The following is a 12,051-nucleotide window of genomic DNA, read 5'->3' as shown; positions in this document are numbered from 1 at the left end:
TGAAACTGCGGGATCTAGCGTCGAAAATGAGGTTATGCTAGATTGCGTTAGAACCGGTTTCCACCCAAACTAACCTAATCTAACCTTAACCACAACCCCACCTAATTTATCTCCAAACCTAACCAGTAATACCGTCGTCTAGGCACCACCACAAAAGGCTGTTGGTGACAAGGGGGAGGAAGCACTAGGAGAAACACTAGGAGAAACACTAGGAGAAACACTAGGAGAAACACTAGGAGAAACACTAGGAGAAACACTAGGAGAAACACTAGGAGAAGCACTAGGAGAAGCACAAGGAGAAACACTAGGAGAAGCACTAGGAGAAGGAGAAACACTAGGAGAAACACTAGGAGAAGGAGAAACACTAGGAGAAACACTAGGAGAAACTAGGAGAAGCTAGGAGAAGCACTAGGAGAAGCACTAGGAGAAACACTAGGAGAAGCACTAGGAGAAACACTAGGAGAAACACTAGGAGAAGCACTAGGAGAAACACTAGGAGAAGCACTAGGAGAAACACTAGGAGAAGCACTAGGAGAAACTTAGACCAGAGGACATACTTAATATGTATATCTGACCGCTGGTGTTGTGGTCGGTCAGGTTTATTTTAGTTTCTCTTCTTCCTGTACGTGTGTGTGTGTGTGTGTGTGTGTGGTGAGGGAAGGGTTTGTGGGGTGGGGTGTATGTATGTATATATGTATGTATGTATGTATGTATGTGAATGAATTAATAAGAATAAAATAACTTTAATCAACATAATCACCTTTCATAAAATAATCGACTATAACGTTATATCTTTTATTTGTTTTTATTATTATATGAACGATGCTAAACCCATCACACGGTTATAAATTACGATTTTATTATTTTTACCTTGGGACAACTTTCAACTTTTCCGCGCGGGTGACGTCATCAGCCTTGCCTTATGCCATTAATAAATACCTCGGCGTTCTTATCGCTATTTATAATTAAGGTTTAACACAGGAGAATAAACTTGAGTGTTGTGTTGTGGAGACGAGCAAAAACAAGTTCTCTCGTTCCTGCCTGCGAGAGTAACTTTCCCCAAGACGTAAACTAAGGCGGGAAACTCCAACTAGTACAGAAAACACGTAAACAGTTCCAGTATTTTTTTTCTTCGTTCTAGCATGGTGTATCAATACTGTTTGCCACAAAAACTACAGAAAACAAACAATAATTCTAATATTATTCCTACGTATTATATATTTTTATAATCGTGAAAAATTTGTCTAATATTTCCGTTAAAAATTGGTCAGGCGCGAAACTCCACCGAGTATATACAGAAAAGATATGTTCCAATAATTATTTCTCGAGCGTTGGTATTTTCCTAAGAAATCCGAAAAATAAGAATTAAACATTTTTATAATTGTGAAAGCGTGGGTAATAATCCTTCAGTTAATAAAAATAAAATATTACGAAACACCGAAACTCAACGAAATAAAATAAGTTCCAATACTTTTTCCTCCAACGAAGAATCTCATACATTCAAAAACTTTATAAAAAAAATTCTCATTACTAATATCTATCATTACGAAAACTCACGTCACATTCTGAAAATAATATTAATTACGAAATGAAAAAAAGGCATTGGTGTTTGATTGGGCCAAATAGTAGTAATTTAATGGTTGAGTGAATAGAGAACCTCACCTCAGCGGCCGTCACAGATCACCGCCAGCCGCCAACCCGTGAGGAGCTAACTCTCTCTCTCTCTCTTGCTTGATAAATTATCCTATTATTTTTATATATTGTGTTTATGATGCAATGGAGTCTTGTATTATTTTTATTAACGTTTTTTGTTATTATTATTGTTCTATTATTATTATTATTTCAAGTAACGTTACATATATCCTTATTGATATTCGTGATATGTAAACAAACAAGTGAGCCCGGGAAGTGACACCTGGTTACCGGTGACTCAGCTGATTAAGGTAAACAAACATCGGAAATAATAAGTTTTCTCCATTACACCAGACGACAGTTCGCTCGTCTTCTGCCTACACTGGCTCTTAGGAATGGGAGGAGATAGGGATGGAAGGTATGGGGGGGAGGGGGGATAGAGAAGGGGAGTCGATAAAAACTGGACGGCGGGTCACCTTACCATACATGAACTTGTGGACTGTTAGACACACACACTACTACTACTACTACCAGTCACCATGGAACTAAGTGACTGTTAACTGGCCCTCAACATACCTACTACCAGTCACTATGGGAGCTCGCTGACTGTCGTAGGGAGCTGAGAAACAGGTGTGTAACCCCATCAGTACGCAATATACACCTCTATTTAACGGACCATACGGAGAGAAAAGTCCGTTATATCGAGATTTTGTGATGGGAATTACTACAAGAGGGGAAGAAAAGAAGGAAGAGGAAGATGACAATGATGAGGAAGAGGAAGAAAAAGAAGACAAAATGACCTCCCCCCTCCCCCCTCCCTCGCGGCTCATTCAGACCTCACTGGGGGGAGGGGTTGTTTTACACTCATTCAACACACTTCAAACTCTTCCATTTCCAGACGCTAAGAGGAGACACCGACGACCCCCAAGACATCCATCCATAAACAAACACAGAGGTTAACGAGAAATTATTACCACAAGTATATATTTAACATTGTGCCTGTAATTTCCTCCGCCATCGGGATGTTGCATAATCACCACGAACGGTTGTTGTTGGTGGTGGGGGTGGTGCCGTAGCTTCCGCATCTGCCAGCCGCAAGATGAGGGTTTATGTGTGGGTTTTTTTTTTATAGATTATTAACCCACAACACCCGGGATTATTTTTTCGTAATGTTGATGCTGGGGAGATTTTTCGAATGTGTTTTCATTTTTGTAATTATTATGAATGTTGTAAGAGTTGATGGCGTGTGTGTGTGTGTGTGTGTGGGTGTGGGTCTGGGTGTGTGTGTGTGTGTGTGTGTGTGTGTGTGTGTGTGTGTGTGTGTGTGTGTGTGTGTGTGTGTGTGTGTGTGTGTGTGTGTGTGTGTGTGTGTGCTAGACTGAGGTGTGATTGTTGCTAAATTAACCTTTGACTTGTTGACGTGTAGGTGGCTGTATAGAGGGGGGGGGTGAGGGAGGTGGGGGTTGGTTGCTATGAGGGGGTTAGGGGGTTCTTGTTGTTGTTGTTGTGTTGACTCTGAATTTTCATGGAATTTTATATTGAATTTTATTTCCCTTAACTGGTGATGTCAGAACGTATCTTACCTGTTCACCTAACCTAACCTAACCAAACCTACAGCACAAAGGCATAAATTCTCCAAAACAAAAAAGACCGTAAGTTAAATTTCACAGGTAACTTAAGTAATAAAGAGAATACACCTAATTGGCTAACTTCAGGTAATATGTAAGGTAATTTTAATGGTGGCAACTTTACACCCGAGACTATAAATTTAAGTGGTTTTTTATCAGTTACGGTAAAAAAATAACTTACGGGTTTTTGAGAGTTTCTGAAGTAAATTTTTGAAGTTTTGTGTTGTTGGGAAGTTTCTTATGTCTGTCTCTGTCTGTCTGTCTTATTTCTTGTTTTTTGTATCTTCCTCCTTTATCTTCTGTTCCCCTTCCTCTCTTTCTCTAACGTTTTTCTTTCTTTTTCTTCTTTCTCTTCCTACTTCCCTCCTCCTCGGCTTCTTCCTCCTAATACACTAATACACACACACACACACACACACACACACACACACACACACACTCACGTACGTTTACCTGTTCATTATAAAACTGTATTTCATCTATAAAACAAACACCATTCTTCATAAACTATAACCTTTAAATTATTGACAACGTTCCAACATTATTTTTCACATCACCGTCTCCTCAGCGATGACGTGATAGTCTTTTACAAATACGTCAACAAAGGCGTTCTTACATTACCACCGAATCATTCTCTGCAACACGATCTATTTAAATAATGTCAACAAGAGCGTTCCAATATCACTCCAAATTCATATATATATATATATATATATATATATATATATATATATATATATATATATATATATATATATATATATATATATATATATATATATATATATGTATATATTACGCGTACCAATATGTTCTTTTAAAAGTATATAAATATAACCATTTCATATTAACTTTAATTTTATTTTGAGTAGCGATTTCCCTTAAAAATATGCCAGCATAAGAAAGACGTTGCAATATTACTTTAAAATTCATTCCTTAAATTTTGTACTGTATAACCATAAACAAAATCGTTCCAATATTACCTCAAATCTCATTCTAAATATCGTATTCTCTTAAAAAAATACACTCATAAACAAATCGTTCCAACAATACCTCAAAGTTAAATACTGAACAGCGTAGTCTCTTAAAAATACGTAAACAAACATTCAACCCTTAGCCACGTTGCAAATAAATAATGTCTCTTGAGAATATGGACACGCTGAATGTCTAGACGTGAAAGAATGTTGGACACGGGAAAGAAAAGAAAAAAGAAGAGAAATTGAGTAAAACAAATAGTGATAATAAAGAGAGTACGCTTAGCAATGTGGAGACTTGACAGAGTGTTGCTTGAGGTGTGTTTCTTGAAGTCTTCTCTGTGTTGAGGCGTTGTGTGAGAGATTAACCTATAGAGACTGGACGGAGGGAGGGAGGGTGGGTCTCTCTCTCTCTCTCTCTCATCCTTACCCACAAACCCCTAGTGCAACTCCATCTCATCCACCCACACACCTTCCCACCCACACACATCCACATTACCCAAACAAACAAACAAACAAACACACACAACTTCAGCTAAACAAATAAACAAAAGAAGATATATGTAAGTAGAAACGTCTCTTTTAACGACACATTTTTTATTTGTTTATTTATTTATTTGTTTTATTTATTGTTTGTTTGTTGTGTCCTGACCCGCAACAGAACTAATGAGTACTGATGTTACTCTTGTGTGTGTGTGTGTGTGTGTGTGTGTGTCGGCATGTAGATGAATTAGAGGGAACAGGTTTCTTGATCAAAGCGGCACAAAAAGGGAGAGAGAGAGAGAGAGAGAGAGTCTGTCAGTCTCTCTCTCTCTCTCAACATGATTTACCCGGCAGTCATAACATTACAGAGTTAAAGCATCAACTAGTCCGACTATTACCATCATTAAACTCAAGAACCACGTCCTCATGAGCCCATCAAAACCACAATCAGAGTCACAACCAGAAACAGTCACAATCTTAAGCACAGAGTCACAATCTAGCCACAATCAGGGTCACCATCAGAAGACAAGATAGTTCACTACCCGAGACTAACCAGAGTGGCCGAACGAATCAGATGAATGGACATATTAAGCCGGAGGTAACATTGGTTAAGTTACCCTCTGAATGTAAACAAAAATGGCGCCCGGACTTGGTATAAGAGGTTATTGTACCGGTAGTTAGAGACAGAGTGTATCCCAGGCTGTGGTGGCTATTGTACCGGTAGTTAGAGACAGAGTGTATCCCAGGCTGTGGTGGCTATTGTACCGGTAGTTAGAGACAGAGTGTATCCCAGGCTGTGGTTGGTGGAGGTATTAATTATTATTTTTTTTACAATTCGCAATAGTTACAGTTATAGAGAAATGAAACCTACCTAGCCTGACCTAACCTAACCTAATTTAACCTAAGCTATCCTAACTAAACCTAACCAAATTTAACCTAACCTAATCTAAGCTAATTTAACCTAACTTAACCTAACCTAACTCGACGATGCAAGGGTAGATTTGGTTAGGATTGGTTGGACACATAATCTATATCCGTAAGACGATGTCGCAGTGTTCCAACCAATGAATTTGCCTGGCTGACGCTCTCTCTCTAGTCGGACACCGGACATCATGAAGGACATTAAATAGTATTCTTCAACCTTTAAACAGACGCCATACATCCTATAAAACGCCATTAAAAACCCACAGGACTCCACATCCTTCAAAGGGCACTTCAAATATCCTATAGCAGCAGTGCATCTTGTAGGACACACCAGCTGTAAGGAGGACACGACTACAAGAAGAAGAAGACCAAGAAAAAGAAAAGAGGAAGAAGAAATTACCTTGTTAAACACAAGAGGAGGTTCACGCGGCCCAGCGGGACACCATCGGCCTCTGCACTGTTCGTCGACTTCACCGCTACTTTCTCTCCAAGATGGTATTGACCTTCCTTGTACTGCTGCGTTCATTAAGATGTTTCAGATAGCTTTATATCCATTTATAATACCCCGATGGCCTTATTATACTCGAGGATATATTTTTAATAAACATCTCATTATACTCGTGTTGTCTTTACGGCTGAGTATACACGAGTCGTATTAATTGAAACTGGAATAGCACTTTTGTTTAAAATCTTTAATACTTGTTTTTTCATAGGAACAACACCACTTCACAATGATGCTGATCATTACTACTACTACTACTACTACTACTACTATACGATGATTTATTAAGCTTCGACAACTAAGGTCTTTTAACTCCTTCGCTACAAGAACGCCACTTTTAATACTTCATTTAACTAGATGATTTTATTCAGCTCAGAGGCGACCCCGTACACAAGAGGTTAAACAAAGAACGGGACTAAGAACTACACAACTCCATGGACAATTAGAGAATGATAATAATAAGAGGTCTAATTAGTTATGGTGTCCTTTAACGAGGTGGATCTATGACTCGCTGAAGGGATAATACAGTTTGTTTATTTATATGTAAAGTTTGAGAGAGAGAGACTTCGCTGACCAGTTGTGTTGATGGTCTTACGAATCTGAGTTTTGATGAGTGACAATCTTAACCTATCCTAACCAAACTTAACCTAACATTAACCTAACCTAACTTAACCTATCCGAACCAAACTTAACCTAACATTAACCTAACCTAACCTAAGATGAAGGTTAAGTTATGGTCTATCAGAACTGGGGCCCATTGACTTGAATTCTGGTGTGGTCAGCGGCGTAGTGTGGTTGGGTTAGGTGTGGTCAGCAGCCTGCAGGTAAGTCCAGACAGTATCAGTGCAGTAATCAAGGTGTGACGGGGAGACTTACAGCAGGTGCCTGATAGTCTTGTTTGCTCTCGGTATTAAAAGCATTCCTCAGGTGTAATAGTCTTTAATTATTGAAGCTATCTCTCTCTCTTTCATTTTATCTCGTTTCATTATCATTATTCCCTATCTCTCTCTCTCTCTCTCTCTCTCTCTCTCTCTCTCTCTCTCATCACCACCATTAACCCACCATTATATAACTCACTATATTAACTCCTCTATAATATATACTTTACTCATAACTCATTCTATATAACTCATTCTTCACAACTCATTCTCCTCCCCTGACACATCACATGAGCATACCTGAGTAGTCTATTTTTATCGTTAATTAAAAATTTTGGCAGGTGAAGTCAATAGAAAATAATAATTAAGGAAGTAAATTGATATCCTGTTGATTTTTTTTATTTATTTACCTGTGGAATAATTTTTTGGGGGGCAGGTGAGTGAATGAGATGGTTGTTACTGAAGAGAGAATAGGTTTGGTTTGGGTAGGTTAGGTTCCTTGGTTAGGTTAAGCTTAGTACGGTTAGATTAGACTAGGTTAATGTCACACACACACACCACAAAACACCTCCACTTTAACACAATCGACATACAGTATTTATTCCCCCCCCCCCTCCTTCGTTAAACCTATTATCATTGGTTTTAGAACTCGTTAAACCCGTCACGATAAAAGGTGGCGGTGTTGAGGTAGACGGAAGAGGTGGTGTCCATTTAATCTGGGTGTTGTCATTTAGTGAATAATATTAACGATAAGAAGCTTTTAAGGCTGAGTCTCTGATGATCTGAGAGTTAATTCACCTTCCCCACTCAAGCCCCACTCCGTCCCTGACCCCCACTCCCACCACTACCCCTCTCTGTACCACCCGTGCCCTATCCCGCCACTGCCCTACTATACGCCGTACCCCACTCAGCCCAGCCCACTCCACTGCCCCAATCAGACCCACACCCCAGTGGTATAATTGTTCTTGTGTGTGTGTGTGTGTGTGTGTGTTGGGTAATTTTCTCTTTTTTCTATTTAATTCTTTCTCGTTTTTCTGTTTTTTGTTTAGTTTAATCGTTTATTTCTGTCATTCTTTATTTCGTTTATCTCTCTCTCTCTCTCTCTTTTCTTTTATTCGTTAATTCGTTTCTCTCTTTTTTATCTCTCAGTATCTCTTCTATTTTTCGTTTATATGTATCTCTCTCTTTCTTTCAATTTATCTTCTTTCTCTCTCTCTCTCTCTCTCTCTCTCTCTCTCTCTCTCTCTCTCACATAGTAAACATAACAACAGCAGACGGGGAATCCCAGAGTTCATTCATAAAATTCGTCCCATCATTCAGTAGCGTCACTCGGACTCTAAGCGACGTAAACAAACAGCCAGACCCACGTACCGACCAACGCTTTACATTCGTCTCAGTAATTGGTTAGGTTAGGTTATAGTCTCGGTGCTCTTTTGATCGTAGGCATCAATAGTTATAGGTGATGTAATTGGGTTGTTAGTAAGATGAAGAAACTAGCTTGTTTGCTCTCTCTCTCTCTCTCTCTCTCATATAGGCACAGTTTACGGGAGCCAATGTTTACACTCTTGACAGGATGTAAGCAACCAACCATTAATTCGGTCCAGGAACATAGTGATGATGATGTGTGTGTGTGTGTTTGTTTATCCTCAGCCACGGTAAAATATTCACTTAATCTTAGCTGCTAGGTATTGTGTGAAGGGGGGTGTGGCTTGTCATGGTTTGCAGTGGAGAGAGAGAGGAGGGTGGAGGGAGGGTTAAGAGGAGGAGGTTAAGGAAGGAAGGGAGGGTTAAGAGGAGGAGGAGGAAGGGAAGGGAAGGTAAGGAAGGAAGGGTTAAGAGGAGGAGGGTAAGGAAGGGAAGGGGAGGGTTAAGAGGAGGAGGGTTAAGAGGAGGAGGGTAAGGAAGGGAAGGGAAGGGTTAAGAGGAGGAGGTTAAGGAAGGGTAAGAAGACTGAGGAAGAGGAAGGAGGAGGGAGGGGAATGAGGGTGTTGCTTGTCAAAGTTTACAGTGAAGAAGAAGAAGAAGATTATTGTTATTTTTAGCTCCTTATAAACACCAAAAATATCCTCATAAGTTATATTAACATACTAAATATTTCCTACATCCATCTTTGGGCAAACTTAGATGAGGTATTTATTTTGTTTTAAATTCTATGTTAAGGTGAGAGGTGAGGGAAGGGAGGGAGGGGAGGTGAGAGGGAGGGGAGAGGGAAGGGGGGTGTTGATGGTATTAATACGCTTTCTGCTGTTCCTTTGTTTGTCTATCTATCTATCACTTCACACATCACCCATCAAATTCCTGTGGTGTAAATTTTCCCCAAACATTCTATTTTCACCAATTAAAAATGACTCGGTTTACCTTCGTGTTTATAAAGACAGGAAGAAAATTACGTAGTTTACCTCCTTCTCTGTAAACCTAGGAAGACATTGTGGTTTACACACACACACACACACACACACACACACACACACACACACACACGTACGTACGTCTTCTCTTGATAATTATATACCATAAATAATGTTGGTAGTTTTCTCTGTGTGTGTTTTAGTGTTGTAACTTCCTTCGTGTGTAATAAAATAAAATAAATGGGAAGAGGTAAATAATAATATTAAAAATAACAAAAACAACAAAAATAATAATAATAACAACAACAATAATAATCCAGATATCCTTTTCAATTTAGTCTAAGGAAAACACATTTATTTCCTCACGTAAAACAATTAAGAGTTTACTGTAGATTAATGAGTAGAGACAAATATTGTTTATACTTGACGGCTGTGGAAAGGAATACTTTATATGTCTGTTTCTCGTCTCCTTCACAGCCATAAGCCATCTGGAACAGCAGAAGGGAGACGTAATTCTATTTATATTGTTGTAATACTCTTAATGACGATCTAATCAATTTGAAGACGATCCAATCCTCTTAAAGACGATCCAATCATCTCAAAGACGATCCAATCCTCTTAAGGTTTATCTAATCCTCTTAAAGGCGATCCAGTCCTCTTAAAAACAATCCAATTCTCTTAAAGACGATCCAATCCCTTAAAGGCGATCCAATCTTTTTAAAGACAATCCAATTCTCTTAAAGACAACCAAATCCTCTTCAAGGCTATCCAATCCTTTGTATAGTGATGCGTGTTGTATGTGTTTCTTTCTGCATTTATTATTATTATTATTATTATTATTATTATTATTATTACTACTACAACTATTATTAAAACTACTATTACTACTGTTGTTGTTACCACACACCACCACAACGCAAAACACACAACGCGCCAACACTCGTCTTCCGCCACTCAAAAGTTTGCCCAAGTTTGAAGACGTTCGCTCGAGAAGTGTCTTAGTGGCAGTAAACTTGAGAGACAGACGGAGGGAAGTGTCCAAGACGGTAACACCTGCTGACGGAAGGAAGTGTCCAAGACAGTAACACCTGCTGACGGAGGGAAGTGTCCAAGACAGTAACACCTGCTGACGGAGGGAAGTGTCCAAGACGGTAACACCTGCTGACGGAGGGAAGTGTCCAATACGGTAACACCTGCTGACGGAGGGAAGTGTCCAAGACGGTAACACCTGTTGACGGAGGGAAGAGTCCAAGACGGTAACACCTGCTGACGGAGGGAAGTGTCCAAGACGGTAACACCTGTTGACGGAGGGAAGAGTCCAAGACGGTAACACCTGCTGACGGAGGGAAGTGTCCAAGACGGTAACACCTGCTGACGGAGGGAAGTGTCCAAGACGGTAACACCTGTTGACGGAGGGAAGTGTCCAAGACGGTAACACCTGCTGACGGAGGGAAGTGTCCAAGACGGTAACACCTGTTGACGGAGGGAAGTATTGACAAACGTGTAAGGAAACACAGTGTGAATGGAACCCAAATTCTTGATGTTGTGTCGAGGTGAAGTGTTCCTCCCCCCTTCCATCCCCCTTCTTTCCTCTCTCCCTCCTTCCACCCTTTCCCTTCCTTTCTCCCTCACCCTTCATCACTCTCCACGCCCCCCTCCCCCTTCCCACCCACTACACGCCGCTCCTTTTCTCCCTCACTTCACGCCCACCCTCTCTTTCCCTCCCTCACCCACCCCCTCTCCCTCACACTCCACGTCCCTCACCAACACAACAATGGCGAGGAAATTAAATAACCGCAAGAAACTTTATCTTATCGTCGCCCCCCCTCACCGCCCGTCTGGGGAACGTCATCACCAGTTAGGGGGAGGGGTTGTGAGGGGAGGGAGGGGGGTGAGGGGAGGGAAGGGAAGGGGTGAGGGGAGGAACGAGGGGGAAACACAAGGGTTATGTTAGTTATTTTTTTTAATATGTAAGGATTGTGTAGTGATGGTAGGATTACTCCCCCGTCACTCAATCCCTCCATTAACAGCACAACGATTAATTTTTACCTCCGTTTTCTCTATTCATTATTGTAAAGCAACACTCGTCCAGGAGGTTGTTGTTGTTGTTATTATTATTATTATTATTATTATTGTTGATTTTTATTGTTTATTATTATTATTTAGGATTAGGATTATTATTAGTAGTAGTGGTTCGTAGTATTTTTATTATTGTTATGTATCGCCATTTTTATTTCTATTATTAGTATTGTATTATTATTTGTATTATTCTTGCTGTTGTTATTATTACTAGTATAGCTATTATTACTCGTAGTAGTATCGGATATCATCATCATCATCATCACTATCATTACAACTCACCATAGTGCCGTGAGACAATCTTTATCTGCTGGTGATGTACTGTAGCGGGGGACACTGATGCCTCTTCTGACGGAGGAGGAGTAATAACTTCACCAATATCCTGACGCTGAGTTACACCAGAGACCTGTACTTGTTGTGTTGTGGATGAGGCAGACCAGTGTGGGGGGGAGGGGCAGAGAGCAAGGATTCAAACTCGTAAAATAATCGTAGTTTTGGTCAATATTTAGAAGAATTTGTTCATTTACATTTTTTTTTATTCAGACTTTTATTTAGTTTAGGTAAATTTCTATTATTTTCAACGTAAGACTAACTACTGTAGTT

The 12,051-nt window shown here is 39.9% G+C and overlaps 1 protein-coding gene across 1 annotated transcript; it reads right to left on the bottom strand.

The window, feature by feature from the left end:
- Positions 1–138: 138 nt before the first annotated feature.
- LOC121855421 (circumsporozoite protein-like) lies at positions 139–2,276 on the bottom strand. The gene is made up of 3 exons (XM_042350355.1): positions 2,213–2,276; positions 388–538; positions 139–346 (listed from the first exon to the last, which is right to left on the bottom strand). The coding sequence occupies exons 1-3, from the start codon at positions 2,274–2,276 to the stop codon at positions 139–141; spliced, it is 423 nt and encodes a 140-aa protein (XP_042206289.1).
- Between the last annotated feature and the right edge of the window lie 9,775 nt (positions 2,277–12,051).

The sequence above is a fragment of the Homarus americanus genome, unplaced genomic scaffold (genome assembly GCF_018991925.1).
Source record: "Homarus americanus isolate GMGI-L3 unplaced genomic scaffold, GMGI_Hamer_2.0 scaffold45299, whole genome shotgun sequence".
In the NCBI taxonomy this organism is placed as follows: domain Eukaryota; kingdom Metazoa; phylum Arthropoda; class Malacostraca; order Decapoda; family Nephropidae; genus Homarus; species Homarus americanus.
The sequence above is the reverse complement of the archived record's forward strand: the minus strand, read 5'-3'. Positions and strand labels throughout refer to the sequence as shown.